The sequence below is a fragment of the Pelobates fuscus genome, chromosome 5 (genome assembly GCF_036172605.1).
Source record: "Pelobates fuscus isolate aPelFus1 chromosome 5, aPelFus1.pri, whole genome shotgun sequence".
NCBI lineage: Eukaryota > Metazoa > Chordata > Amphibia > Anura > Pelobatidae > Pelobates > Pelobates fuscus.
The window spans coordinates 382592827-382620617 of record NC_086321.1 but is presented as its reverse complement, the minus strand read 5'-3'; the positions used below and the strand labels follow the sequence as shown (position 1 = coordinate 382620617).

Below are 27791 nucleotides of genomic sequence, written 5' to 3'. Positions count from 1 at the left end.
AGCGGAGAGCTGATTTCTCACAGCTTAACTCCACCAGTATATCCAGAGGATGCAGGAACAAGTAATAAATCCAACAGGGTAACCAGCACAATCAGCAATATAATCCACAGATATCCCATCACCTTTCCCAATAACTGGACGACACACAGTATCAGGAGTAGAACTGAAGTTTAATGGCAACATTCCTGCTTTTATGAGATTCTCCCATGCAAGGGAGGGATTCACATTAATTACACTTTGCACCAATCATACAGACGTTACCTCCCACACATCTCCTCCCCTTAGCTTAACAGATTATACGATTATACTGTACATACTTTTCCCCACTTTCCAGATGTACCCCAAATATGTATGATATACCTGGTCTGATCTGGGTGAGCAACATATCCAAAAATCACCCAGATCAGACCAGGGGTTCGGGAGTTATGGGAAGGTAAAGTTTTGACCGACCGCATGGGTAAAGATGCCGAAATTAGTTTCATGAAATCTGACCCTGCGGTGGGTCTCTATTCGTGCCCCCAAACTCCCGAAAGGCTATGCCACACATAATTGAGTCGGTAACCGGATGAATTCCCTAGTTCGTGGGATTCATCCTACCGAATGCCGGGCCGTTTGTGAGTTATTTTCGGTACTTTCTGCCGTCCTGGAGGTCTTAGCGGTGTTCGGCTAGTCGAGTGTCCGTTTTCAGTTCCAGACACTCGACGACCAAACACCGCTGTTCGTGGGGTTAAGATGGCCGACGCCACGTGTTCGGCTGCCGAAATGGCGGCCACTTAGGGGATACAGCAGTGAATTTGTATAACCCAAGGGAATGAGAGAAACGATCAGGGAGGTAAATTGCATGATTAATGTACATCAGGGTGGTCCGTTTGTTCGGTGCTTTGTTCGTATACCGAACAAAGTATGTCCATAGCTGGTGCAAAGTCACTCTGTATAATCCAGGCATGTAAAACCTCGGCAGTGCCAACAAATAAAATGATAAATGGGACAGCCAAAAAGGGGTTCCGCTACACTCTGTTAGACGTTGGCTGTCACTAGGTCTGCTAATCTTTTTAATGTCCTGTGAATGTGATAATGATACATACATGGAACACCAGTCCCAGCTGAAATCACACTGCACCTACATCTTTGCTATCACATTAGCACCCCAAACTTGTTGGATTATGGGTCATCTTCGACTCTACCATCACTTTTAATTTTTTACATTCAATCTCTTTTTACGGACTTGCATCCTGAAAAACATCCACAGAATGCAATTCTTGTAACTTTTAACAACGTCCAATCTTCGTTGGATCAATTCGTTTTGCTACTGATGACTTCTTGTCTTCCAGTAATCACCTGGTGCTCTAAATTAAATAGAGACACGTGGTGTTTCACCTAGTCTCCCGCAAATACCACTTCTAGAAATAACTAGAAGATCTGATATATTTTTACATTCCAAAATAAATAAGCAAAAATAATTCTCTCAACGTGGCAGAATTTGCTCCAAACTTCTTACCTGCAGGAAATTTTCGCCTCCAGTCATGTGGCACATTTCACAAACTATTTCTGAGGCTTTACCACTAGAAATTCTCTGTAATGACCCTTACAATAAACATGTATCTGTGAAAGGCGATTGGGATGTGCCTTTTTATGTATAAATAGGAACTTTGCTATATTTCCATAACACGCTGCATAATGTTCAAGCAGACCCAAGCATTGGTAGGGGATATTCCAAATCCAATTCACTTGAAAGTCCATTCGTCACCATATGAGAACTGCCGTGGCATATACCCCAACATGCAGCGAATGAACCCACCGCGGACAGACAGAGACACACAGTAACGTATTACCGGTCCATAGGGTGAAAGGGCGTAACGCAAGAACAAATGAAAAATTGGTAACAGAGACTTCAAAGACAAACGAGAGTCAGATTTGGTGAGCCAGAGACCGAATAGTGATAAAACCAGAGTAAGACATAGTATAAACGTGCTATTGGGACCAGACAGGAGCCACAACAAGGCAAAGACGAGCATGAGATGGACTGGAGATGAACTATTAACCTCTGTGTCAATCCTGTGTACCCAAAACGTGAACGCACATTGCTGCAGGAACGCTGCTCGGCACTCTGCGCCATTATGACGCATGGTGGTAACACTATAAAATGACTCTGGTAAGCATTCGGCATCAGATACAACGCAGAATGACGCACTGCAGCAGTATCAACGATCAGCGTCTTTACTGATGCAAGGAGGCACGAGGATGACCAACGCTATGCAAAGTGCTGCAGACACACACAGGTAACCTTACAAGAACTCCCACAAGCATAGCTACAGGAAAACATATTCCAGGTGGGAACCACAGGAACCAAACCGCCGGGTGGCTGACAGACGTTCACCCCATGACTGACTGGGGGGGACACCATGGCGGAGGGGACAGTGCACAGCTGTTTAAGAGTAACAGAGTGAGTTCATTTACAAAGCTCACAGACCACAGAAATGAGTCGAAATACATGAAACGTATTCCTGCCGCGGATTTTTCTCTTTTTGAATAACATGCGACCTCTGCTAAGTACTATTCATGAATACAATGTATAACTCAGATTGCTGCATTGGGCCGCAAGAAAACCAAGTTGACTGTAATTGGTAATTTCTTTTAATAGACCAACATAATAGGTCTTCATATAAAAGCGGACAGTGCATTGAGAAAAAAAAACACAATTCTCTTTTGGTGCTACAACTCGCTCAAAGGACACATTGATCTAATGTGGGGCTGACGTGGGGATTAGCCGCAATAACACTTCGGAGATATCTTTATAAATGCAGCATTGAAACCATCATAAATCTGGGATATGGACACCTGAGGCTGGTGGGTCATGGAAAGGGCCGACGTAATGCTCCCAATAAGTGCTGCTTAATACATATATTTAGATATTATAGAGAAGTTTTGTCCTAATAATAACAATGTTTGTTTTCCTAGTTCATAGTTCTGCCAAACGACATCGTACGCGCTGCCAGCCTGCTGTGGCGGTTTGTACGGGTCGCCATCTGTCTCGTAGTGTTGGCTATACCCAGCTCTGCCAGTAAAGTGTGTTTTGCCATCACTCTATTCAATATCTAATCTGGACCCGTCTGTGGAAACAGACTCGGAATTGAAATATTAACTCTTTGATACATTGATGATACTGTGTGACGCACTGACTCCAATAACCGTTCTCATGGGAACCAAAACTTGGTAACCTTCATTCGGAAATTGGTGTTCTAGCTGCCTGACAAGTTGTTAGGAAAATAAGAAAAATTAAGGGGTTAATGATGATCTGAGAGTAAGTAAAAATCACTAATTAGTTTGTTCAAGTATCTTCAAAACAGTGTAGAAAATAGTAACTTTCAGACTGTGTAATCCTGTAACTTAGCCCTTACAAGAACACAAGAATTTGACCATTCCACCATAGATGATAAGATATCATCCATTCACCTCAACACTTGCCCATACACATCAACACCTGATCATACACATTAACATCTGTCCAGAAACCTCAACACCTGCCCGGACACCCCAACACCTGCCCGGATACCCCAACACCTGCCCGGATACCCCAACACCTGCCCGGACACCCAAACACCTGACAATACACTTCAACAATTGCCCAGACACCTCAACACCTGATCATACACTTCAACAACTGCCCATATATCTCAACATCTGCCCAAACACCTCCACACCTGCCCGTACACGTACACCTCAACACCTGCCCATACACCTCAACACCTGCCCATACACATCAAAAACTGCCCAAACACCTCAACACCTGTCCATACACATCAACACCTGACAAATCACATCAACAACTGCCCATACACCTCAACACCTGATCATACACTTTAACCCATATGTCTTAATACCTGCCCAAACACCTCAAAACTGCCCAAACACCTCAACACCTGACCATACACCTCAACACCTGCCTGTACACCTCAACACCTGCCCGTACACATTAACACCTGTCCATACACATCAACAACTGCCCATACACCTCAACACCTGATCATACATTTCAACACCTGTCCATACACCTCAAAACCTGTCCATACACATCAACAACTGCCCGTACACATTAACACCTGTCCATACCCAACAACTGCCCATACACCTCAACACCTGCGCAAACAACTCAACAACTGCCCAAACACCTCAACTCCTGCCCAAACACCTCAACACCTGCCCATACACATCAACAACTGCCCATACCCCTCAAAACCGCCCATACACCTCAACACCTGACCATACACCTCAACACTTGCCCAAACACCTCAACACCTGTCCATACACCTCAACACCTGATCATACACTTCAACAACTGCCCATATACCTCAACATCTGCCCAAACACTTCAACAACTGCCCAAACACCTCAACACCTGACCATACACCTCAACACCTGATCATACACCTCAACACCTGATCATACACCTCAACACCTGATCATACACCTCAACACCTGACCATATACCTCGACACCTGCCAAACACCTCAACACCTGCCCAAACATCTCAACACCGGTCCATACACCTCAGCACCTGACCATACACCTCAACACCTGCCCAAACACCTCAACACCTGCCCATACACCTCAACACCTGCCCAAACACTTCAACAACTGCCCAAACACCTCAACACCTGACCATACACCTCAACACCTGATCATACACCTCAACACCTGATCATACACCTCAACACCTGACCATATACCTCGACACCTGCCAAACACCTCAACACCTGCCCAAACATCTCAACACCGGTCCATACACCTCAGCACCTGACCATACACCTCAACACCTGCCCATACACCTTAACACCTGCCCACAAACCTTAACACCTGCCCACAAACCTCAACACCCGTCCATACACCTCAACACCCGTCCATACACCTCAGCACCTGTCCATACACCTCAGCACCTGTCCATACACCTCAACACCCGTCCATACACCTCAACACCTGTCCATACACCTCAACACCTGTCCATACACCTCAGCACCTGTCCCTGCACCCCACAGTGTCTATTTGCTTCGGCAATCTGACTATTAGCTCTTGGTTTCCCTTTTTTGCAAACCTTTTAGTGGGAACATTACAGAAGCAATTCTCGGACACACTTCATTTGAGGCTGCCATACAGCTGATCTGATTTTTGCACGGTTTGATGAAGCCGAAAACCTTTCTTTTTTACTCTATCAACAAAAAATGACTATAATTTAAAATGTACAATACAATTGTGTCAAAAACAAGTGCCTTTTGTAGGATTTAGAATTGTGCGTTAATGTAAACAATCCAAGAGAAGTCATTTAAGAAAAATCAACAGCAGGAGACCCTATATTACCCAGTTAAAGCTGTCATGTGACACAAACCATTAATGTCCACTTAGACGTATTAGCGAGGATACAGAACTTTGTGACCTTCTAAAGCACTTACACGTTGCCTTTCAAAGATTCTATTTTAACAGAGGCTTTCCGTATAGACAAACGACAACATATAGTATACTCTGTGTGTTTGAGGCTCACAATGAGTAGTTAAAGGGTTGGCTGATGAATTGTGATGACCCGGTGAGTTGGCATTAAATCAGGTGGTGGAGGGTATAATTGTGGACGATGAGACAGTCAGCATTCACCTCTGATAGAATAATTGTTTCATAACAATTATGATCAGATATTGAGGTATATGATCAGGTATTGAGGTGTATGATCAGGTGTTGAGGTGTATGGGCAGTTGTTGAGGTATATGATCAGGTATTGAGGTGTATGATCAGGTATTGAGGTGTATGATCAGGTATTGAGGTGTATGATCAGGTGTTGAGGTGTATGATCAGGTGTTGAGGTGTATGATCAGGTGTTGAGGTGTATGATCAGGTGTTGAGGTGTATGATCAGGTGTTGAGGTGTATGATCGGGTGTTGAGGTGTATGGGCAGTTGTTGAGGTATATGATCAGGTATTGAGGTGTATGATCAGGTGTTGAGGTGTATGATCAGGTGTTGAGGTGTATGATCAGGTATTGAGGTGTATGATCAGGTGTTGAGGTGTATGATCAGGTGTTGAGGTGTATGATCAGGTGTTAAGGTGTATGATCAGGTGTTGAGGTGTATGGGCAGTTGTTGAGGTATATGATCAGGTATTGAGGTGTATGATCAGGTATTGAGGTATATGATCAGGTTTTGAGGTGTATGATCAGGTGTTGAGGTGTATGATCAGGTGTTGAGGTGTATGATCAGGTGTTGAGGTGTATGATCAGGTGTTGAGGTGTATGATCAGGTGTTGATGTGTATGATCAGGTATTGAGGTGTATGATCAGGTTTTGAGGTGTATGATCAGGTGTTGAGGTGTATGATCAGGTATTGAGGTGTATGATCAGGTTTTGAGGTGTATGATCAGGTGTTGAGGTGTATGATCAGGTGTTGAGGTGTATGGGCAGTTGTTGAGGTGTATGGGCAGTTGTTGAGGTGTATGATCAGGTATTGAGGTATATGATCAAGTATTGAGGTGTATGATCAGGTATTGAGGTGTATGATCAGGTATTGAGGTATATGATCAGGTGTTGAGGTGTATGGGCAGGTGTTGAGGTGTATGATCAGGTGTTGAGGTGTATGATCAGGTATTGAGGTGTATGATCAGGTATTGAGGTATATGATCAAGTATTGAGGTATATGATCAGGTATTGAGGTATATGATCAGGTATTGAGGTGTATTATCAGGTGTTGAGGTGTATGGGCAGTTGTTGAGGTGTATGGGCAGCACTGTCACTCTCCATCCTCCCCGTCCACTGAAATATTTGTATTTTATAAAGATGGAATCTCCACAAACTCCAGTCGCCCAAACTGCTAACACTTATAGCGGTATCCTGTTTCTATAACTTTTATTGCTGTGGAGCTCTGTGATACTCTCATACACTGTACGTTACTGTGAGTTTTATTGCTGTGGAGCTCTGTGATACTCTCATACACTGTACGTTGCTGTGAGTTTTATTGCTGTGGAGCTCTGTGATACTCTCATACACTGTACGTTACTGTGAGTTTTATTGCTGTGGAGCTCTGTGATACTCTCATACACTGTACGTTGCTGTGAGTTGTATTGCTGTGGAGCTCTGTGATACTCTCATACACTGTACGTTGCTGTGAGTTTTATTGCTGTGGAGCTCTGTGATACTCATACACTGTACGTTACTGTAAGTTTTATTGCTGTGGAGCTCTGTTATACTCTCATACACTGTACGTTGCTGTGAGTTTTATTGCTGTGGAGCTCTGTTATACTCTCATACACTGTACGTTACTGTAAGTTTTATTGCTGTGGAGCTCTGTGATACTCTCATACACTGTACGTTGCTGTGAGTTTTATTGCTGTGGAGCTCTGTGATACTCTCATACACTGTACGTTACTGTGAGTTTTATTACTGTGGAGCTCTGTGATACTCTCATACACTGTACGTTGCTGTGAGTTTTATTGCTGTGGAGCTCTGTGATACTCTCATACACTGTACGTTGCTGTGAGTTTTATTGCTGTGGAGCTCTGTGATACTCTCATACACTGTACGTTACTGTAAGTTTTATTGCTGTGGAGCTCTGTGATACTCTCATACACTGTACGTTACTGTAAGTTTTATTGCTGTGGAGCCCTGATACTCTCATACACTGTACGTTGCTGTGAGTTTTATTGCTGTGGAGCTCTGTGATACTCTCATACACTGTACGTTACTGTAAGTTTTATTGCTGTGGAGCTCTGTGATACTCTCATACACTGTACGTTACTGTAAGTTTTATTGCTGTGGAGCTCTGATACTCTCATACACTGTACGTTGCTGTGAGTTTTATTGCTGTGGAGCTCTGTGATACTCTCATACACTGTACGCTACTGTAAGTTTTATTGCTGTGGAGCTCTGTGATACTCTCATACACTGTACGCTACTGTAAGTTTTATTGCTGTGGAGCTCTGTGATACTCTCATACACTGTACGCTACTGTAAGTTTTATTGCTGTGGAGCTCTGTGATACTCTCATACACTGTACGTTGCTGTGAGTTTTATTGCTGTGGAGCTCTAGAACACAATCACACATTTACTAAGTGTTACTGTAGTGGAACTCAAAACTTATAAACTCATAGGAACGAAACATCCTGAGACACACAAATAGAGGGATGTTAGAATACCAAGAGGGGATGGAAGGTGCCGATGTTGTACAACTATTTTAATCCTCTCTCCGAGGAGCTGTAAGGCGAGGTTTGAAAAATAAACACCAGGCACTGTTCACCCAGTGAGACATTATTATCCCCTGACAGGTACACAGCGTGCTCAGATTAGCTGGCCTGGATAACTTACATGCCACTTGCACTTCAGTCTGTCTTTGCAGCAGTGCGCCCATACGATTACGCACAATACATCTGTAATATCCAGCGTGAGTTCTGTCCAAAGATGTAATCATATATCTACGGAAAGAATGAAAAGGAGGTCAGACAAGCACGGACAACAATGAAAAATAAACAATATACCAGCAAATACAACCCCAGGGGACAAACCAGCCAAACGGTCCTTCAAATAACAAACTGCAAACCAACTTACCAACTTTGGCTGACAAACACGATGCCATGTCAAGGAATAATGAATGGACAAGCATTGTACAATCTGGGGTGCAGCAACCTAGGAGACCCCACAAGGAATCATTTCACTCCCTCCTGCCCAAATCATTACACCCATGAAAAGCTTCGATACTGCCATAATATGAAGAATGCATGATGGGACTAAACCCTGTTCCCCATGCAGACCTAAACTCAAAACTGAGACTCAGTGTACACTTCTTGCCCCCCTCCCCACAAATAGACTAATGGGAGTTAACGTTTAACAAGACACAGAGATCCCAGAGTTCCCAGAAAAGTCTTTTTCGAAACATTATTGGAGATCAATGAGTTTTATTGGTTTTGGGGAGACAGACATGAGTTTCTGCTTGCATTGTAATAGAGGTTTAGCCAAGCTCCAAAACAATGCTCTCTGCATACCCAGGATAGTGACTGCATACCTCAGGATGCTGGGAGATGCAGTTCACGACAGGTCAAGTGCGGGAAATGCCATCGCTCTATATAAAACATCCAGCAAGATACTCTGTGCAAGACAGGATTATCTAATCATATAAAACACAGTGACAACTAATCAGACGGCTGTTTATTATGTGAAGCATAAATCACTGTGAAAATTCCTAATTAGAGCAAGTAAAACTCACTCAGTGAGCAGAAAATGTCTTTCACCTGCTCCATGCTTGCAGCAAGCTTAATGTGCTGATGGGGTCTGTGTTTGTCAGGCTTGCATTTAGACAATCCCAGAATTCACTGCACTTAATATGCAGATTGGCCTTGTACAGTCATTCTCCTCACAGTATCTTATACAGGACTAGAAAATCTGGCCTCTTCTGTCGGCAAAAGTTCAGCTCATTTCAGCATAAAAATACCTCTAAAGTTTCATATCGGCCTTTGGAATCGCTTAGTGCCGGGCACTACGGATAACAATAAGACATTTCAGAACAGGCATATGACATTTGTAAATGCAACTATTGAATGTGAAATAAATATGCTTTTTAACAGCAATGTGCCTCATGAAAAGGACATTTCAGATCCGACATCCTCGGGTTGGGAAAAGCCAATACACAGCTCTTCGTAATCTTTATTTAAAGCGGACATCCATAAAACGCGCGTCTGATAAGGTCACGGTCAGGTAGGGTAAGATGCTGCCAGCGAATGTATTAATTAACACATCATTGGCTGAACTGCTGATTGTACTCCACAAAGATGGCTGCCGGAAGCCAAATTAGTATTTATTTTCCCCTTAAGCCAAGGAGTAAGTTTGTAAGAAATATGATTGGCTTGATGGCACAATTGAACATAAAGTGGATATGCAGCACGTACAATGCTTTGTACACAGTTTCATGAAAATCATTTTGGGATTGCGCATGCGCGATGCACAATGTAACTTAGATGTGAATTTTAGGGAAATGTAACACTGACTTTATATGATATGAAAGGGGTATCACTTATAATGTGAAGAGGAGGATAAACTAGCGCCCAGTATCATAACGAGAAGAGGAGGATAAACTAGCGCCCAGTATCATAACGAGAAGAGGAGGATAAACTAGCGCCCAGTATCATAACGAGAAGAGGAGAATATACTAGCGCCCAGTATTGTGACGTATCATAACGTGAAGAGGAGAATATACTAGCGCCCAGTATTGTAACGTATCATAACGTGGAGAGGAGAATATACTAGCGCCCAGTATTGTAACGTATCATAACGTGGAGAGGAGAATATACTAGCGCCCAGTATTGTAACGTATCATAACGTGGAGAGGAGAATATACTAGCGCCCAGTATTGTAACGTATCATAACGTGGAGAGGAGAATATACTAGCGCCCAGTATCATAACGTGAAGAGGAGGATAAACTAGCGCCCAGTATCATAACGTGAAGAGGAGGATAAACTAGCGCCCAGTATCATAACGTGAAGAGGAGGATAAACTAGCGCCCAGTATCATAACGTGAAGAGGAGGATAAACTAGCGCCCAGTATCATAACGTGAAGAGGAGGATAAACTAGCGCCCAGTATCATAACGTGAAGAGGAGGATAAACTAGCGCCCAGTATCATAACGTGAAGAGGAGGATAAACTAGCGCCCAGTATCATAACGTGAAGAGGAGGATAAACTAGCGCCCAGTATCATAACGTGAAGAGGAGGATAAACTAGCGCCCAGTATCATAACGTGAAGAGGAGGATAAACTAGCGCCCAGTATCATAACGTGAAGAGGAGGATAAACTAGCGCCCAGTATCATAACGTGAAGAGGAGGATAAACTAGCGCCCAGTATCATAACGTGAAGAGGAGGATAAACTAGCGCCCAGTATCATAACGTGAAGAGGAGGATAAACTAGCGCCCAGTATCATAACAAGAAGAGGAGGATAAACTAGCGCCCAGTATCATAACGTGAAGAGGAGAATATACTAGCGCCCAGTATCATAACGTGAAGAGGAGGATAAACTAGCGCCCAGTATCATAACGTGAAGAGGAGGATAAACTAGCGCCCAGTATCATAACGAGAAGAGGAGGATAAACTAGCGCCCAGTATCATAACGAGAAGAGGAGGATAAACTAGCGCCCAGTATCATAACGTGAAGAGGAGGATAAACTAGCGCCCAGTATCATAACGTGAAGAGGAGGATAAACTAGCGCCCAGTATCATAACGAGAAGAGGAGGATAAACTAGCGCCCAGTATCATAACGTGAAGAGGAGGATAAACTAGCGCCCAGTATCATAACGTGAAGAGGAGGATAAACTAGCGCCCAGTATCATAACGTGAAGAGGAGGATAAACTAGCGCCCAGTATCATAACGTGAAGAGGAGGATAAACTAGCGCCCAGTATCATAACGTGAAGAGGAGGATAAACTAGCGCCCAGTATCATAACGTGAAGAGGAGGATAAACTAGCGCCCAGTATCATAACGTGAAGAGGAGGATAAACTAGCGCCCAGTATCATAACGTGAAGAGGAGGATAAACTAGCGCCCAGTATCATAACGTGAAGAGGAGAATATACTAGCGCCCAGTATCATAACGTGAAGAGGAGGATAAACTAGCGCCCAGTATCATAACGTGAAGAGGAGGATAAACTAGCGCCCAGTATCATAACGTGAAGAGGAGAATATACTAGCGCCCAGTATCATAACGTGAAGAGGAGGATAAACTAGCGCCCAGTATCATAACGTGAAGAGGAGGATAAACTAGCGCCCAGTATCATAACGTGAAGAGGAGGATAAACTAGCGCCCAGTATCATAACGTGAAGAGGAGGATAAACTAGCGCCCAGTATCATAACGTGAAGAGGAGGATAAACTAGCGCCCAGTATCATAACGTGAAGAGGAGGATAAACTAGCGCCCAGTATCATAACGTGAAGAGGAGGATAAACTAGCGCCCAGTATCATAACGTGAAGAGGAGAATATACTAGCGCCCAGTATCATAACGTGAAGAGGAGGATAAACTAGCGCCCAGTATCATAACGTGAAGAGGAGGATAAACTAGCGCCCAGTATCATAACGTGAAGAGGAGGATAAACTAGCGCCCAGTATCATAACGTGAAGAGGAGGATAAACTAGCGCCCAGTATCATAACGTGAAGAGGAGGATAAACTAGCGCCCAGTATCATAACGTGAAGAGGAGAATATACTAGCGCCCAGTATCATAACGTGAAGAGGAGAATATACTAGCGCCCAGTATTGTAACGTATCATAACGTGGAGAGGAGAATATACTAGCGCCCAGTATTGTAACGTATCATAACGTGGAGAGGAGAATATACTAGCGCCCAGTATTGTAACGTATCATAACGTGGAGAGGAGAATATACTAGCGCCCAGTATTGTAATGTATCATAATGTGAAGAGGAGAATATACTAGCGCCCAGTAACTTGTTTATATAACAGGGACCGCTATGATGGACGGTTCTTTATCATGTATTACAATGTCTACATGGCTCAGTCAGCCTTCAGTAGCCAACAAAAATAAAGCTTTTGAATCAATATATATTAAACAAACACAGACAATTATACTGCATTCCCGTGTGGCGGAGCCTGCCTAATGACAGTTAAAGTCAGATAATGGACATCCATGATCGATTCTGCCGTCTAATACATGTTATGTAATGGCAGCCTATGTCTGAAACGGCCCAATCACAACAAGTCTATAAAATAAAATGTCCATAAATACTCTAGACACGTTACTCGGCTTTAAACATCATTTATCATGTACAAACTGCGCCAAATGCGTAACCTTACAATAATCGCAGCTCGGCTACGGGTGCAGTTACTGAAAAACTTACATTTTTGTATTTGTTTTCTCTCCCATTATATTCATTTCTAAAACCATCTCTAAAATTACACCCAATAGCCCAGCACAATTTATTTCTTTGTTTTCGATATTTCTAAGTGAGCTTAAATATAAATTATTTGTTTGCTCCAGAGCAAAATGACGTGGAATAAAGACAAAAGCAGAAAAACACCTAAGAATGTTAATTTCAGCATTTCGCACAGAAAGCGCAGCTTCTTCAGACACAGAACAATGCATGTTCTTGGCATTGGCCCTAATTGTATCGGATGCCATCTGTTTTTTTGCAGGGGGAGGGGGGTTCTTTGTGGCGCGGGTGGCAGGATTGAGTGGTTCCAGCGGTCATTTTTCCGCAGCTGGGTTTCACAGGAGGATGTCTGATGACTTGTGTAAGATGTGCCAGCCATTTCGTACCCAGTGTATCAACGGCACGGGCAAGCTGCTGATTGAATCTACACATTCGTGGGACGGGGAACTTTCATTTCTTCTAGAACACAAGCGACTTCTATTAAGACCAGCATTTTTAATGGAGCATTACTTGGAATTTCTACTTAAATTGAAGAGTGGGGGGAATTTAAGGAACAGATTCCTAGCAGAGGTGGTGCAATATGTACATTCATTTTCTAGAAGGCTAATTAATGGTTATAATTATAATAAAGCAGGATAGTTATTAAGGTACAATTAAAAATAAAAACATTGACACAGCTAATATCGTGTCCAGTGATCATTTAAGGATTCACGTAGGTTAAATAAAATAATGGATAGATATATTTTTGGAGTACTTCGATGCCATCTATATTCACCTGACAATCAAACAAGTTAACAATTATCTGCTGATACGAAGCCAGGGCATCTCTTTATGGCAAATAAAACGGAATGAATATAATGTACTGGACATATTGCTGACAGATGTATAGTGCCGATAAATTACATTATTACACATTTTCGTGATCTCCTTAGTTTAAAGACTACGGATGTGTGAAAGCAGACACAATGTCCCCCAATGGCATGGCAGCACCACAACTACTACCAAACATCAGCCAAGTTCAACAAGCAGGAGGTATTTTAAAAAGTCAGGAAATAGATCAATCTGTGGGATATATATGGTGTTTATGCTAAATATTTGAGATTACGTAACAGTAAGTGATATCTGAGCTACACCGAGCACCGAGTGTATAAAAGGAATGGTCACTATAGAACCACATGCCTGTTGACTGGCACGGCATTATGGGTGCCTTCCACAGGTCTGTCTACCCACCCAGTGCATCCGTTCCATCTCTGTCAGACCTTTAGTGCTGAGATATGATTATAAATAACCAGCGCTGCACAACCCCACCGACCTTTCAAACAGACTATGCAGCGAATTTTTAATAACCACATTGACAATAAAAAGACGCACAGCAAGGCATTCTGGGTGACCGGGACATTGTTAAAACAGCGACGGCACACAGTATGGATTAACATTCCAGGATGACACCTTTAAAAACACACCCTGCAATGCTTTTAATGCAAGACAAAACTTTTAGAAGGGTAAGAGGTTGTTCAGAAAGTTAGGGGTGCATATAGTCCCTGACCCCCAATAAGGGGAGCACCAAGTTAGGGGAGCACCAGGATTGGCTGAGAGATTTCACGCACTCTTTAGTCTGCTGACAACTCACTGTAGAAGCAACAATCTCCGGGGACTTGCAGTAAATTCAAAGCAGAGAATCTTTTTTTGTATCTTTTAAGGCATTATCTACTCGATATATTAAAAAGTGTAGGTCATCTACAGGCTGTACGCAAGGAACCTTTAGATTGTAAGCTCACATGCCATGTAAATAGGCACTTTGTATAAACGTGCTTCATTGGCTGGATCTCAGCTCACACGCAGGAACACCTTTTATATGTGTCTGTGTATATTGTGCTGTTTTTTTTGTTTGTCCCCCTCCCCCTAATTTTACAGCGCTGCGGCATATGTTAGCACTTTATAAATGACAGTAATAATAATAATAAGAACAGGTTCAATGAGAGAGATGATGTTTAATGAAAAAGTGGGGGATTCCTAGCAGATTTACATAAATATATTTATTACTTGAGTAAAGGCCTTTTGTGATCTTGATGAAAAAAACTATAAAGTGATATCTTAATTCGCATAATCTCATCACCAGCGAGACAGGATGATGACTGGTCCTTAAATTGAAAATGATTATTATTTAGCAAGAAAGAACAGTCACGCTCCCCCCATGTGCATCAATGCTGTAAGGATGTCCGGGTTAATTAGAAGCAGGATTCTGTTTTCTGCCTGTCGGGAGTCCAGACCCTGAAGAGCTGGTATTATTGGCTCGGGGAGATATCGGGATTACATACTGCAGCCATAAGCCTATTAAACAGCCCTAATAAACAGGAGAGGCCAAGCCAAACGGGGAAACAGTCCTACGGATAAACCAGATTAGAAGCTGCCATTCTCCCCTAAATGACCTATTTTGCAAATTATGACGTTTAACCCTTTAAGAAGTCACAGACTGCTGGTGAGAGACGTTTATTTTCATACCAGATTGCTTCTTTTTATATCAAAAAGGCTGCAGTGAAATGGCACACAATGGGCACTATTATTACAACAGCAACTAACACCAAACCAATCTCCCGCCTTCGATTGATTGACTTTCGTATTAAATGGTCACATAAGGAAGAGGGTGGGCTTACCTACACGGGGGAATAACAGATCAGAAGTGATATTAATAGTGGAGGCTGCAAGTATCATGAGTATAGAGGGTGGAACTGGCCCAATAGGAGGCTCTGGGAACCATGATAACCCTTTTAGAATGAAGTTGTTATGGTGTGAGAAGGTCCTCGGGTGTAAGCTTACATTCAAAAAATGGAGTGAGAAAAATATGTAAGTTTTTCACTCTGTTTTGTGAATTGGGATCTACTGATAGGCTGAGAGTTTCTGCTGACACTTTCAGCCAATCAAAGGCTCCACGTCCGAGGTTTCTGGTTCAAGTCTTGAACTGCAACGTAACTTATGTAAAGAACAGGCGCCGGGGACCTCCTTCCACCATAACAATTTCAATCCAATAAAGTTGTTACGTTGCTCAGAGTCCTTTTAGGTCTTCAAAACAGGGCACAAGTGGAGGCAGTGAGCAGAGTAGGTTCTGTCACTAAACAGAAACGCATTTTGGCAATGAGAACAGGGTAATCTAAATGTCACTTCGCCCACACATTCTCTGTATTGTTGATCAAGTAACCAGCAGTCAAATCCTAAGGCCAATGGGGACAAATCGGCAAGTTCCCAGTTGGTAAACGGGACGCCAGGATTTGATCAGAGCCGCATGTGAGATAATTGAAATAATTAAATAAGTAAAACTGCAGCGTTAGGAATACTTGTCTATATTCGGAATGTTAGTGTTCCTTTAAGTATTGTTTGTGTGTTTTTTTTTCCTGGTAAAGCAGCCGGACACCCGAGATATAAAATAATCTGTGATATATTGACTTGGATCTCGTATCTCATGCCAAGTGGCACAGCAATGCCTATCTGTCCTGAATTTATTCACTTGCATTCACTCTGAACACATCAAAGAAAATCAGCACAAAAGTGTGAGTTTGAGAATCACCATTTGTGGGTCCCCTCCCAGACCAGCACTGACATGTGTTGTGTGTGCATCATTGGACATGGCATTCCCTTTCAGCCCTGTTGCACAATTCAGATTTATCACCTCCCAAATGGAAGGCGCGGCATGATTTGGGGGCTATTTTGAGGGGAACACGAAGTATCAGTAATAAGCTGCTGTTTAACCGATAAGACAGCGTTTGTAATGGCACAAAATAAAACACTCGCAGTAAGGGTTCGGACCGTGCTGACAGTCTACACTATATTTAAAACTAAACTGGTATCTAGGAAACACAAAGCAATCATTCCGTGCATGAAATCATCTTACAAAATAAAATAATTAAGGAATCGGATGCACTTATTGCGACTTGGTACATGGCAGAATACAGGACGTTTCAGGTCAGAGATGAGGGACGAACTGTGCTTTAAAAGTTGCCTTCCCAAAACACAAATATTTAGTGACCCTCATAATATCTGTAAAGGTACATGGCTTTATTTGATATTTTGCGATTGCATTATAAACGGAAGTGGAAAAACGAAGGCTCTCGGATAATTGGTGGCTTATCTGTTAAGCCGTGTTTACCAATAACAAGGAGGTAAATTACAATCATTCTCAGCTGCCATTCTCAGCTGCCTTTAACAATGTTTCAGCCATCACAATTCAATCGAAATTTCTCACTCTTACCAAGATCACATTTGTGAAATATAATTTAGGTGACGTACTAAAATATCAGCGCGCTCAATACTTCTGAAGAAGAATTTCTGCCATATTAATGGCATCAGTCATTGGGAACAAATAATGTACGTGCTCCGATTCACTGCTAAACAGCTGGACCAAATGAAGGACATGTGAAAACTCTAATCACATTATAAAACAACAAAACCACACACGCACCATTTAAAGGTAATAACCCTTATCCTGTTATACAGTCAAAAAGGCTTGGGGCACCTGACCTCACAATATCAGCCCATCAAGAGGAGACACATGCAATTAACAAGAAAATCACAAATTACTCAGTTCAAACGTCATTTTTCTGATTTTGGCGACATTATGGTCAGCGGTGAAATTTGGATTGTGATCATTTTGGAAACAATCTTGAACTGATTATTAGAATTGTTGCTACGGACTGGTAATGGCCATTGGGTAAAGCGGATACCAGTGCTCACAGTCGATCAATGCCGTCCGAGGTCGGCATGTATTAATAAAACGGCCTGAAACGTTTCTGCTGTCTGAGCGGCTGGCCACGTGCCGAGCTTTGGGCGTTTGAAGAGCACGATGTTCTCAATACTTCAATACGGTTTAATAAGATGGACCACGCTGAATGACTACTTATACCATAATAAACTGTAAAAGACACAACAAGCTGTAATATTGCAATATGCGGTGACAATACAATAATCTGTGACAATAAAAGGTGTAATAATGCTATAAGCCGTAATGATACAATAAGCTGGATTAACAAACCAAGCTGTTATGATATAATCAGCAGTAATTATAGCATTAGCTGTAAAAATACACTTCGTGGTACAATGAGCTGTTAAATTATAATGAGCTGTAATAACACAATGAGTTGTGATGATACAATCAGCTCTAATAACACAATGAGCTGTAAATACACAATAAGCTGTAATAATATAATGAGCTGTATTAAGACAATAAGCTGTAATATAATGAGCTGTAACCAGGACATAATTGAAATCTCAATGTATGCTTTCTGGTAAAATATTTTATAAATAAATATTATTACAATGAGCTGTAATAGTACAATGAGCTGTAATTATACAATCAGCTTTAATGACACAATAAGCTATAATAACACTGTGACAAACTCCCCTTTTTACATTAGTTTGTCACAAGCTCCTGGAGACTATGGACTCTGTGAAATATAATGTTAAAAAGACTCTGTTCGTGCAATTGGGACTATATGGTTCAGTTACCGAACAACCGCACGAACCAGAGACCACCCTGGAGCTTGGTAACACCTATTAACAACTTGGAACGTTTCTCACCGCAGTGTTCTAATTGTTCGTCTGGGTGGCCGCAATTCCTATGGACAACCACGAGGTGGCGGCCATCTTGTTTACATGAACGCAGGCAGCGGGGTTTGGGCATGAATCTCATGGAACTGAAATCGGATACAGAAACTCTTGAACAACGCTGGACTTCCATCATAGCCTGCGTTCGGTTCTATACAATTTAGAAGGGCACTGTTCGATGGGATCGTTTGTCTGGATGAGGGGAACAAGCTCCAGGGTAAGACTATTGACTCCGTTCGGTAGTTTGTTCGTTTTAAAACTGCCGAAGTAGACAGACCGGAAGCCCTGATTCTCTGGAACTGTTTTGGGCATGAAACGATGAGTACGGTCGGTCATAATATGACTTCCAGGAAATTCTTGAACACCTGAACTAATCTGGGTGATTTTTGGATATGTTGGTCACCCAGATCAGAGGATGTAACTGTTTAACTTTGATGGGTTTTATGTATTTTTAGGGTACTTTGGGGTGTTTTCAAAAAGTATGTTTTCCTGTGCTTGGAGATAATTGGATTAGATTTAGTACAGTTCCTAATCCAATTATCTCCCAGGCAGAGGGGGAAATTGTATGCTTGTATATGGGAGTGTTATGTATTTAAACACCTTTGTCATTGGTCTTGACTTTGTGCTGCAACCCCCCACAAGGTCCAGGGGGAGTGCCCCTTGCATGGGGACATGCATATAAGGCCACTTGTGGCTGCCATTAAAGCATTCCAGCTTAAACTCCAAACCTGTGGATCATCCTGTTATTGGAGAGAAAGAAGATTTACTCCTGTGTCTGCTGTTCCAACTTGCAGGGGATTCAACGGGGACAGTCCTTCTAAGGACTGAGTGGCATCCAGTACCTGGGGGTGTCTAGAGCAAATTCCCCATTAGTCTCCAGGAAGGAGTGGTTCCAGGGCCCCAGTCAAACTACGGCGACTGTGGGCAGAAGTGCTGCAGTTTGTCCCCTGTTCCAGCCAGGAAGCGGTCCTTGGCGGAGGTACCCAGTCGGGGTACAGGGAGCTCCGTCACATTGGTTGGCAGTGGTGGGGTGGCTTCCTAGCCTTGGGAAAACCAGCACTACTGCAGTATGGAAGACAAGTACTGCCGGTCAGTATCCGGCTTCGATGCCAGACTCCAGCAGCGACTACATGGGAGGCTTTTGAAACTAGTCTGGGCTTCGGAGAAACCGACAGTGCTCGCTTCTGGTCCATCCGAGCTGAGCAGGCAGACAACTGGGACCTTACTAAGCTGCCATACAGCCAGACCTATCCTGTCTGGCCAACCATGAGTGATACAATGAGCTGTAACAATACCATGAATGATACAATGAGCTGTAACGATACCGTGAATGATACAATGAGCTGTAACCGTACCATGAGTGATACAATGAGCTGTAACAATACCATAAATAATACCATGAGTGATACAATGAGCTGTAACGATACCATGAGTGATAAAATGAGCTGTAACGATACCATAAATGATACAATGAGCTGTAACCATACCATGAGTGATACAATGAGCTGTAACGATACCATGAATGATACAATGAGCTGTAACCGTACCATAAGTGATACAATGAGCTGTAACAATACCATGAATGATACAATGAGCTGTAACGATACCATGAGTGATACAATGAGCTGTAACGATACCATGAATGATACAATGAGCTGTAACCATACCATGAGTGATACAATGAGCTGTAACGATACCATAAATGATACAATGAGCTGTAATGATACCATGAGTGATACAATGAGCTGTAACCATACCATGAATGATACAATGAGCTGTAACCATACCATGAGTGATACAATGAGCTGTAACTGTACTGTGAGTGATACAATGAGCTGTAACGATACCATGAGTGATACAATGAGCTGTAACGATACCATGAATGATACAATGAGCTGTAACCATACCATGAGTGATACAATGAGCTGTAACGATACCATGAATGATACAATGAGCTGTAACCATACCATGAGTGATACAATGAGCTGTAACAATACCATGAATGATACAATGAGCTGTAACGATACCATGAATGATACAATGAGCTGTAACCATACCATGAGTGATACAATGAGCTGTAACCGTACCATGAGTGATACAATGAGCTGTAACCATACCATGAGTGATACAATGAGCTGTAACGATACCATGAGTGATACAATGAGCTGTAACTGTACTGTGAGTGATACAATGAGCTGTAGTAGTGGTTATGGTGCTGAGAGTGTCCCTTTAAACTGTGTCCAACATTGGATAACACAATTTATATTCACTGTAGTTTTGTCACTTGGACAAAGGATGTAAACTGTGCCCAGCCTAAAAGCAGAGAGTTGCCGTTACAAAAGCACATTGTGGAGGTCACAGCATGTTTGAGAACGTCTAATTTCACACACATTATGTATCTGCTCTGGGCTTTTTTATGCTTGATTGAATTTCATCCTCTTGTGCCAAGTAAGTTTTCTGAGATGGTCCCTCGGTGCGATTGGTTAAGGCCCCCTGAGGCTTTTCATAAAAGGGAAAGATAGTAAAGGTGGGAGTGTTAATAAGACACAGTCGCTATCAAGAGAAAAGAAAAAAAAAATCATTTATACCTTGTGTTACCAGGATACTGAAAGAAGACTCGGGAGACGGAGAGAAGGTGTTAAAGAAAGAGTATTATTTGCTCAGACTTCGACAAATCATGGGGGGAGATAGGCTTAATGAAGGAAAATTCCATTTTATGTTATGAAAATCCTGTTTTCATCCCAAGACAGGGTTGTTAGGAATAGGCACATATTAACGTCAGGTTAATAGCAACAGGCGGGCTCGTTAGCGTTGTTCTAATTAAGGCATTATCCATTCTATATACAATGACAACCAGTACTGTAGATAGCTCTGTCGCAATACTCCTGACCAATGTCATACATGCCAAGAGTACTGAATTCAACAGGACTGCCTAATATTCCTAATTAAAAATAGTGTTTCCACGTTTTCCTATTTGTTTATATATCTTGCTCATTGGGCACTATTATCTTTATGTTATAGTAGTTCTTGTTAACAATATACATGTTGTAATTTAAATCACATTTCACAGCTTTTATGGATTGCAAACACTCGTATTACACATATAGGAGTGTGGGTCCCCACTCGAGCACTTCCATTATTAGCAGTTTTGGGATCAGTGTGGCCTCCACATTTGTTCTATCATACTAGACCTCTCGTAAACCAAGGCGGAGGCAGGGCAGTTATCCAGCATGCTGTCCACGTGTGGTTTGATATAATTCCAATATTCATTGATATGAGCCGGATTAGGAGAGCAGTGCTGGCATGCTGTCAGGATCGGGACAGGGATCCAACACGCAGAGTACAAACAGGTACAGGGTACGTATACCGGACCTTAGAATGGCCGGACTAACGTACGGAGAATATAGAGAATAGTCAAAGACAAGCCGAGGTCGAGGGAACGAGAAGACAGGTAAGCGAGGAACAAGCCGGGTCAAGGGTAACAGAGATAAACAGAGTAAGTTAAACAAGCCGGGTTGGAACCAAAGGGATAACTGAAAAATACAAGAGCACTGTGTGACTAGGCAGACTAGAACCACGACAGGGCAATGAGCAAATGGGAGAAGAATGTTTAAATACCCTGGCTCGGACGGAAAGACACGCCTCCGACGAGTCCTGATTTGTCTCTGAAGGATTGAGTGACAGGTCGTTCCGGGTTGGCGTCATGACGTCGGTTTCCGGACGTCATGCTACAAAGGGAAGTGACTCCCTCGCGGCCGGCGTTTACTTGACCGGATGGACCGCGAGGAACAGAGGAAACAGCCCGTCCGGGCGGATAGACGTCTAAGTCTCTACCTCTTTCAGAGGTAGAGACTTCAGGTACCCTGACACATGCCTCACTGGAGACGTTCACAGCCAGGATGTGCGGATGTTATACAACAGGCTTGTTGTTAGGTTAGAGTGGTTCGTCTCAACCAAATTCCTGTTAATCTAAACCAGAATGAATCTTCATTAAATAAAGCTGTTTCAAATGAACCGCTCCAAACAAGTCTATGGCTAGGACGGGCAGGGCGTCACACTGACGGGCACGGCTCTGGGTACATTTCACATTTGGTGCCCCTATATGTTACACAAAAAAAGGGGGACTGTCTCAACAGCTTTGTGACAGTTGGCATGTATGAAATACCCCTAAATGAAGGCACACATTCTTCTCTAATCATCCTTAGGGCGGGCGGATAATCCATCCTTAAGGCGGCAAATTGGCAAAATATGAAACACTTTTATTAGAATTAGATCACATGATTAAAAAAACAAACAAAAAAAAAAGACATAATTCAACTATCACCTTCCTCCAGGGCTTGTTTCACAATCCACCCCGTTCCTTACATTTATACTCCTCCACAGAGGCATTTATTATCAAAGAAATCCTCTCTATACATTCCAGATCTCTGCCCGGCACCATAAATTTGTAAAATCCTCGCTCTGTCTTAACCCACTAGAGATGGACAGTAGCTGATTGCACACATTCCTGTTGGACGACGAGATTGGTACAGACTAAAACATAATCGCTTTATTAATACAGCGTCAACATATTCCTCAGCGCTGTACAACATGAATATAAAACATCAAATAACAGATAAACATGCCAAGATAAATGACACGACGTTCGGGGATTCCTGCTCTGAAACAAACCTCACAGTCTACAGTATTAAACTTTTATTTTATCACATCAGCTGTTGTGGATTCCTGCTACAAATCAAACTGGGTAGAAATGGTGGCCAAGCATGTTCGGAGTTATACCCCGCGGCTCACTCTTATTATTCCGTCTCCATCAGAAATAACTGGATTTGAAGATGGGTTTTACTAGGTGTTACACAGAGCAACATATGTTTTTACTAGCTATATTTATAGACTAACAAATGCAAATGAAGTAACATGAGACCACGGAGAGAATCTGTGACAAAATCACTTCATTTAAATTGTGCAGCGACTGTCAGTGGATCAACGAGAACTTCACCAACATCTAAATTATCCTTCAACTCAGAAGATCTGTCTAATTTTTACATGTCTGTAGTACTCCACGCAGACTGTAGGTGGCACTGTTGCCCACCTCAGCTAATATTCTGTTTGTTCTTTGCAGGCCTTGGCTTTCACCTTCCATTGGAAACACACAGTTGGTACAGTGCTTGCAGCAAGCTAGCTCAATGAGATCATGACTCCGGCTCAGATCTAAAGCACAAAGACCTGATGGAGAATGGCAGAAAACTGCCACAAAACGCGTCTCCTGGCATAAATACATAGCGTTCATGTGTTTGAATGTCCTTGTATTGCGATAGGCTAGCGTTAACGCCTGGGGTCCCAGCAATCAGTACAGGCAAATAAATTCTCTGCAAGGCTAGCACGGAATGCAGCGAAATCTTCTGGGTGGACGGCTTTGTGGCTCATTATACCAAAATATTGTGGGCTCACGCCTGGCATTCGGTAAATCCCCACTCAGGACTCAAAATAGTTTTTGCTGACTTGTGCCCTTACAGAAGAACATTTCCATATCAGACCAATCCCACCCATAACAACGCCAGTCCAGAACTGAAATCCTGCACGAGAGATACAGCAGCCCCAGACCATCGTTTCAGCCTTCTTTGGGACTCATCAGTGAGGTGTAGCTGATGCCCTCTAGGCACAGTGAGCACGAGGTCCACGTCTGGATTACCATTTTAATTTGGGGAGAGCCAAGGTAATGCATGGCAACAAAAACAAAGAATATGAGAACTTTGAGAACGGACATATTTACTATTTTTGTTGCAATACATTGGGTTGGCTCTCCCCAAGGGTCTGATATTGAATTGGTTCTCTCTGTAACGGCACAATAATAATTTACCAAAGATCAAACTACTGAGATCATCTAAGCGTTTGTCTGTTCTCAAAGTTCTCATTTTCTTTGTTTTTATGTCTTTGCCCAAGTTACAAGGGTAATCCAGACGTGGACCCCCGTGCTCACTGTGCCTGGAGGGGTATCAGCTAGACTTCACTGACGAGGCCAAAGGAAGGGCAAAACGATCAGGTCTGAATGATGAAATGAAGCCTACAGTCTACACACGATTTTGCCCTCAGTTACACTGTGTCCCTTACAGCATACATTTAATTGAACAATCCAAGCTCACTCCCAGGGTTAGTAATCAAACCATTTGACTAGTACTGTATCTCTGCAGCTAGCGGCTCCTGCACTGAGCCTATTGGCACAGAGAGGCGATCACTGGTTGAGAAAATTCAGTGGACGCCTTCAGCCAATAAGCCGTCCCTGAACAGCTGGGCTTAGCTCAGTGTAGCCAATAGAAGCTCCTGGCGGGCCCTTCCAGCTAACGAGGAACAGAGCCCGGCACAGCCCGGGTAAGTTGTCAAACTGATTTGACTACAGAACTCTGGGAAACTTGGTGACTCAATAACATTTTAGGAGCCAAGGTTTCACGGTCTGGCATTCTTTGATCCCCAATCCTGTGTCATAGAATTCACACCAGAGAACAAGGAACAGCTAGAGGTCTCAGTACTACGATATGATCATGGATGGATTATTTTACATGACGAATAATCACTTGTAGACGGGCTAAAAAACTACGACCCCCACCTTACAGTGAAGATGTACAACAGGTGCGAAGCACTGCGCAGGACTCTGCTCACGGAGGGATGTGCGCCAATCTATAAAATTCTTTATTGAAAATGAAAGATTTCAGAGCAGGGAAGCAGGGCCCCGAGGGCACAATGTTGTGTGAGTCTTGTAACGGGATGAGAACTAAATGACAGATCCTGTGTTCAAATACTCATCTTCAGAGCAGCCTCTCGCTTAATACCTCGATCACAACACAAAACGTATCACACTCCGTTTCCAGACTGTGTCAGAAAAACACAAAGGACGTGCTGCCAGGAGCGAGGGAAGTAGATCTGTATAGATGGAGGATTATGGAGGAGGCCATCAAACGAAAAACGGAAATACGTCAGAACAAAAAAGACAGAAGAAAACGGTTACATTGTACCCATCACCCACAAACGTTGAGATGTCAGTCTCCATTTCAAGTATGTCAGAACATGTAATCTATCCAGCCAGATAAACTGACAGCAAAGGTATAGACTGAATTATATCCTTCGCTGAAATCTAGATCCAGTCTCTGCTGCTGGGACAGTGTCCGTCCATAGGACCCATTGCTTCTCGAGAAATGTCAGCAATGAAAAGCATATCGAGAATAATCGGGAACGTAGGTAACTTTCCTTCCTTTCCCGCGAGGTTTTCTTTCAAAGTTATATCAAAGGTTTATCGAGTGACATCACAAGCCAGCTCAGTCCTGGCACAGGGGACACATGGCATATTTTTTCATATGTTGCTTGTTTTGCGTTCCTAGGGGGATATTTATCAAAGTCTTCTGAAAACTAAAGGCTAAATTGCTTTATTATTCTGATCATATTTCTTACAGGGAACAAAAAAACATTGTTTTTCTTCCTAGTAAATTCTCCCAGTTTTCGTTGATATTTCCATTTCAGGAGAACAGATGAAAAGAAAAATCAGATAGATTTCATAAATTGCAACGAAAATCAGATGGAAAAGTTTTGCTATTTTGATACATTTCCCCCGGAGCATAATTCTTTAATATTAGCCATTATTGTGGAGATGGAACATATTCATGAATTTTTCCAAAACGTTTCGGCTGGAATTGTTTCAGCACATATAGAAATATAGCTACCGTGCACACACACCACACACACCACGCGTACCTGGCTACGTTCGCCTGTCTGCCTAATCCCGCATTGCTCCGCTAAGATTAGCTGAAGATCTGTAAATTGGTTATCACTGGATCTGTGAGGACTACGACTCCAGTAACCGTCTGCTGGATATAGTCTATAAAAAGATTACAGGACTTATAGTCCGAAAATGGCAGGAAGGCAGAAGCCAGACGTTTCATGTGGTTCTAATCCCCCTAACCCACTGGGCTTACTATCTAATCAAAGACCCGATGGCTGCATCCATAAGGAAAGTATTCTGAGTGGTGAAAGATCGCATTCAATGAGTGATAAAATAATTAAAGGCGATGTTGGAGTCTTGCTCCTTGGCACCGATGTACAGGACCCATTACGTTCTGTAGGACAATCCCAACACAGATTGCCATACAACGTGATGTGTATGGACTGTCGGACATGCTGGGTCTTTTAAACAACAGGCTGGATATATTCACCCACTTCTCCTGCCATCACATCCTCAATTATTTCTCCAACCCTCCAATGCTTCCTCACCTCTGGCATTTGTCACATACAGAGAGCAAAGCATCAATGGGGAATGACAGCACAGCCGCGGACCCCCGACTCATGCCCTTTAACACCTGTGTCGGGCTGTCTGCCCGCATTACAGAAAGGTGACAAATGGAAAATGCACCTGTCAGCTTCATGTCAAATCTCTGTCCAACATTACTGTCACAAACACCGCTCGCGCTCACTGCCTGTCTGCTATTCTGCTCATTCTACGCTGCTCTCAATCGAACATCAATAAAGAGGGTTATTATTAAATAATGGGTCAGAGAGGGAGTAGTGCTTCTGTGGATCTGACTTCCATCAGAGAAGGTAAACCCCAATAAAATCCTAGAACTAAATAGGAAAACACGCCGAGAGAAATACAAACTCAAATCTGTGTATTCACCAACATTAAACTCATCAAATAACCAGATTGCTATATTTAGGTCACAATATAGAAAGTGGAGAAATCCACGATTCAACCATTTTGGCTTTAATTTAACATTAATAATATCCAGATTCCGGCAACCCCTCTCTTACCATCTCATTTATTGCTCTGGGGTCAAGAAGATGTGTATGCTTTACTGCGAATGCTTGCAGCCACGCAATAAATCCGGCAGCCACGCAATAAATCCGGCAGCCACGCAATAAATCCGGCAGCCACGCAATAAATCCGGCAGCCACGCAATAAATCCGGCAGCCACGCAATAAATTCGGCAGCCACGCAATAAATCCGGCAGCCACGCAATAAATCCTGCAGCCACGCAATAAATCCGGCAGCCACGCAATAAATCCGGCAGCCACGCAATAAATCCGGCAGCCACGCAATAAATCCGGCAGCCACGCAAAAAATCCTGCAGCCACGCAATAAATCAGACAGCCACGCAATAAATCCTGCAGCCACGCAATAAATCCGGCAGCCACGCAATAAATCCTGCAGCCACGCAATAAATCCTGCAGCCACGCAATAAATCCTGCAGCCACGCAATAAACCAGACAGCCACGCAATAAATCAGCCACGCAATAAACCATGCAGCCAGGCAAGAA

The 27791-nt window shown here is 42.8% G+C and overlaps 1 protein-coding gene across 4 annotated transcripts in view; it reads right to left on the bottom strand.

Moving 5' to 3' along the window:
• SDK2 (sidekick cell adhesion molecule 2) overlaps window positions 1–27791 on the bottom strand; it is a 393871-nt gene that overhangs the window by 138418 nt on the left and 227662 nt on the right. For all 4 annotated transcript variants that reach the window (XM_063456338.1, XM_063456340.1, XM_063456339.1 and 1 more), the window contains exon 4: window positions 8335–8441. In XM_063456338.1, the coding sequence (XP_063312408.1) occupies window positions 8335–8441 (107 nt within the window). The remainder of the gene's footprint in view (window positions 1–8334; window positions 8442–27791) is intronic.